Raw genomic sequence first — 4,401 nt, 5'->3', positions numbered from 1 at the left:
GCTGCTGGGAACAAATTTCAGCTTTTGAAGCTCAATCTTAGCCCCAGTGAGGTAAACTCCCATTCTCATACAGGTATGTGGCATTGTCCTATACATCCACACTGGTGAGGTGGTCTCATGGCTCTTCTATACCTGTGAAGGGCATAGGTGACACATCAAAACCTTCAGTCTTAAAGACTCTCAAGACTTGGGGCCTTTTAAAAGCAGGATCCCACAGTCACTCCTCAAGGGGTTCTAATGCAGAATTGCTGAAGGCTTGTCTGTTAAGCCTTGTGACACCTTTGCTGCTGTTCTCAAATCTCCATGGGCGAACCAAAGTGATAAAGAAGAGGGGATCTTCAGTGTGGCAAAAGACAGTGCTAGGACCTGGGGAGGGCGCCTGGGTTCACAGTTTCAGGAACAGCCTCCTAAGGGTTGAAACAACCCAATAAGGGAGAGGTCTGTTTCAGTGGAGTATTCCCTGGGCTGGAGATGTTTAGAAGTACACTGGCAAATGTTCTGTGCCAAAAATGTGCTTTGGTCAAATAGGTATGGAAAACGTTGGGTTAAGAAAGGTTACAGGTTTTGTGCTGTGAGACTTCTCAGAGCCTTTACTGTGCTAGAGGGCATTGTGTGTCTCCAAAGGAAGGATACTATTCTATGCTTTCCAAATGCATTTGACCCTAAAGCCCTTCTCTCAACCCCCACAAAGCATCACTTGACTGTAAGGCCACATCTTTGAGCCACGTCTGTCCCTTGAGGAAGAGGGAAAGAAAATGGCTGCCCTGAGCATCTGACCTGGTGTGAGACAGCCACATGTCCCCTTGAGGAGGGGTTCTGAGCATCCTTCTGAGGGGCGCAAGAGCTAATGCTCAACAAGGTGGTAACTCCACTTTTCTGGAAGAGGAGTCCCACGGTACACATACTGCTGTGAATCTAAATTCTAAACAAACTTGGCAGGGAAGACCCCATGCGTCCCAACCCCAATTCCCTCTAAGGGCTGCCTTCCTTGAGTACCTGGAGAGACAGATGGTACTCAGCCAAGAGCCTCAGGAGTCTCTCTCCAAAGACATATTGTTGTTGCCACAGATCAGGGGTTGAAACAGGGTTCACAAGGTCCAGTTTCTAGGCCCAGAGGTCTTTAAAAAAAAAACGGCACAGAGTACCTGTGCCTGCTTTAGCCTGGCACCTGTACCACAATCTGAGAAGCTGAGAGCCCCCACAAGCATCCAAGTCACCTCCTGATGCTTGCTCCTGCACTTGCACATGAACTCTGCCATCTCTCTCTCTCTCTCTCTCTCTCTCCCTCCCTCCCTCCCTCTCTCTGCTTCCAGGAGCAGTGTTCAACTCAGAACTCTTGGCTTATCTTCAGCTTGAGAGCTGAGGTTCCACTGGCACAATGGGCTTCTGTGCCCCCATGTCCTCAATACCGCCCCCTCGCCCAAATCCCAGCTGCATTCATGGTGTTTTGCTATTGTGGTGGGAGCAGCCTGGGGTTGGTGCGGGAGGGGGTGGGCTCTTGGCACAGGGACTGGTGCAGACAGGCCGCGGTCAGCGGTCAGCATGCAAGTCACATCCGCAGGCACTGCCACCGGGGCTGCCAGGCCTTGCACAGAATGGCGACATGCCTGAGTCCCTGGGTCCCTTCGTAGAGTCTCCTCTGGCCCACACACGACTTGCTTCCGTTCCAAACAGCCCCTTGGTGGCATTCAGGTAAGGGGTATTTTTTTCTTGCCTTTTCAGCCAGTTGCTATTTGGAAGCCACATTAGGTCACTGGCTAAGTCCTAGATGCATGAAAGGCCTGTCCCCAGGAGCACAGCTGGGGCTCTAAAAGGGTTTAAGAGGAGAAGTGGGTGGGGTAGGGGGTGAGAGTGAGTGAGCCTGAAGCCAAGAGAGCCTTCCAGAAGTCAGCAGGCACAGCCTTCCAACCCCTCCAAGGAAGCCACTGGCCTGGGAGCACAGGAGAAGTCCATTACCTCCCCTAACCCAGCCTGTCTGTAGACACATCCTCTCCTGTTTGTACAGCTCTCAAATCCCATGCACATCACCCTCAGGGAGAGTAGAGACTACATTTAACAGACAGGTAAACAGAGGCCCAGAGACAGGGCATTCCCCCAAAGTCAGATTATGAGAGACTTTTTTCCACCATTGCTGTAGATAACCTTGATCAGCTCCTTCTACAGTGGCTGCAGTAAAGGAATGTGCCTCTTCATGGAGAAACTAAGGCAAGCAAAAGTGAAGAGACAGGAAGCAGTTTCACTGAGACTCAGCTGGAATACTGGATGCTGGAAATTTCCAAGACAAGGCACGATTTTCTCCTCCCACAGGGGATTCTGAGGCCCTCTTAGCAGAGACCCACTTGTTGGGAACAAGGCCACCATAGGTTGGGGGCAGAGGGAGGCTAGTAGGAACTGATTAGAGACCCCCGCATGACCTGTGGTTCACAGTCACCCTCCTCCCTTAAGGCTTCCACAGGACCCCAATGAAATCACCCTCCATTCACACTGTAGCGTCCTGTCTGTCTTCTAATCTGGGCCCCCACGAGCCAGTGCCTGAATTTCCAGGGGCCCACACGGAGCTCAACAAATGTTTGGTAAGAGAACAAACAACCGAAAAGACTGTGCGCTGAAGCAACACCCCACAAACTGTCCCCCAAAGTCACTGGTAAAGCCAGTTCCCTGAAGAGGCAGCAAAGTCTCTTACAAGAAAGAAAAATTCCCAGCCAAAAACAATTCCTCATGTGGAGAGAGTGCTTTACAGTTTACAAAGAGCTTTGGCATACAAATTCTTTCGCCTGGCACCAAAGGCTGCCTCTCCACACGCCTCTCCTTCAACTATGCCTAACCAGATCAACACAGGTCAACCAGTCCTTCTGCTCGCCTAGTGTTGGCCCACCTCTAATCCTGAGGCCAGCATTTCATATGTCTGTGTCTCTCCAATAACGGCAGTTGAACACATGATGGGGCCAGAAAAGGCAACCCTCTGTCTCCCCCTTCACCTTCTACACAAGCCTTTCCCCCAAACCTGTGACTCTCCTAAAACTAACTGATGGCCCAGGTCTAGAAGGAAAATGACCCTCATGTGTGTCCTCTCCCCCACCCCTTCCCCCTGAACTTTTGCAGAGAGCTGCCAGAGGGGAGTGAGTGAAGGCCACAGAAGGGTGTGTGCCTCTCACAAATGAGGCAGGAGTAAGTGGGAGTAGGGGAGAGGAGGAGTCCAGCTGAAGGGAGAAAGCAGTGGTATCTAGGAAGGCTATGAAGACCCCTCGAAAGGGGCTGGGAGGTCCTGGCAACCTGTGTGTTTATCTAGCTGGGGAAGATGCACTGCCCTTCCACTTTGTAACTGAATCTACCCAACAGCAGACTTTGCAAGCAGCCGGCCCAGGTTTCTGGAGAAGGCACTGAGCAGCTGGAACCTCTCTCCCTACTAGCCCCCCTCGCAAGAGCTCAAGAGGATTTCCCTTTCATTTCCTTCCAGGCTAGGAGGGCGGGGGACAGCGCAGTCTGTGGGGTCAAGCCCTCAAAAACCACTTCCTATGTGGCTAGGGGAGGGCGAGCAGCTGGAGGATGTATCTGGGGGTCCCTGCGTGCGAACAGCAGGAAAAGCCCTCTGGACGTCACAGCTCTCTAGGATGCCCTTCGGGTCGGAAACCACCGAGGTCGGAGGAGAAAATATTTTAGGGCCCTCCAGAGGAGCTCCGGGTAGAATCTGCACTGTGGGTCCCGGCAAATGGGAGCCAAGAGGGGGATGGGTTTGAGAGTGGGAAAGACACTTGGAAGGGGCTCCCTATCCTGGCTGCTCCCGGGCTGTGTAGAGAGAATCAGAGCCCGGGCCCAGCCGGGCCCCCCAATCCCCTTGGAGCGGGACGCCCCAGGCTGGGAGAGGGGGCAGGAGGGCCCCGCCCGCGCCTGAGCTGCTCCCGGCTGGGCTCTGCCGGGAGGTGACGCGCTCCCGGCGCCCCGGGGACTTCGGGCGGCGAGTTTGGCAGAGTAGAGGGAAGCCAAGCCAAGCAGGGCAGGGCAATACGGAGCTGGGCCAGGCCAGGAAGAGTGGGATAGATAGGAAAAGGCCCAGCGCGGTCGACGGAGGGTGGGGGCGCGCGGGGGCACCCACCTCTCCGCGCTGCAGCTGGAAGAAGCTGTTGAGATAGCTGGAGTGCAGGGGCGAGCCCAGCTGCTCCGGGCGGCCCTTGCCGAAGGCGAGCTCTGGAGGCGCAGCGCCGGCGGGAGGCTCAGGCCGGAAGGCATCGAAGGCGCTCGCCTGGTGCGTGTCCTGCAGCGACAGGTAGACCCAGTTGAGAAGCTGGGCTGGCTGGTACACCGAGGCGGCGCTCGTGTCGATGGCCGACAGCAGGCTCATTTTGCGGCGGCGGTGCCGGTCCCTCCCCGGCAGCCCGCTCGCGTCCCCCCCTCCAGCGGAGG

General features: G+C 55.0%; 1 protein-coding gene across 2 annotated transcripts in view; it reads right to left on the bottom strand.

Annotated features, from left to right (window-relative positions):
- ZCCHC24 (zinc finger CCHC-type containing 24) overlaps positions 1 to 4,395 on the bottom strand; it is a 60,644-nt gene extending 56,249 nt beyond the window's left edge. For both annotated transcript variants that reach the window (XM_006915480.3, XM_015592290.2), the window contains exon 1: positions 4,094 to 4,395. In XM_006915480.3, the coding sequence (XP_006915542.1) occupies positions 4,094 to 4,339 (246 nt within the window). In that variant the 5' untranslated portion in view covers positions 4,340 to 4,395. The remainder of the gene's footprint in view (positions 1 to 4,093) is intronic.
- Between the last annotated feature and the right edge of the window lie 6 nt (positions 4,396 to 4,401).

The sequence above is a fragment of the Pteropus alecto genome, unplaced genomic scaffold (genome assembly GCF_000325575.1).
Source record: "Pteropus alecto unplaced genomic scaffold, ASM32557v1 scaffold155, whole genome shotgun sequence".
NCBI lineage: Eukaryota > Metazoa > Chordata > Mammalia > Chiroptera > Pteropodidae > Pteropus > Pteropus alecto.
This window is presented reverse-complemented; position numbering and strand designations above follow the sequence as displayed.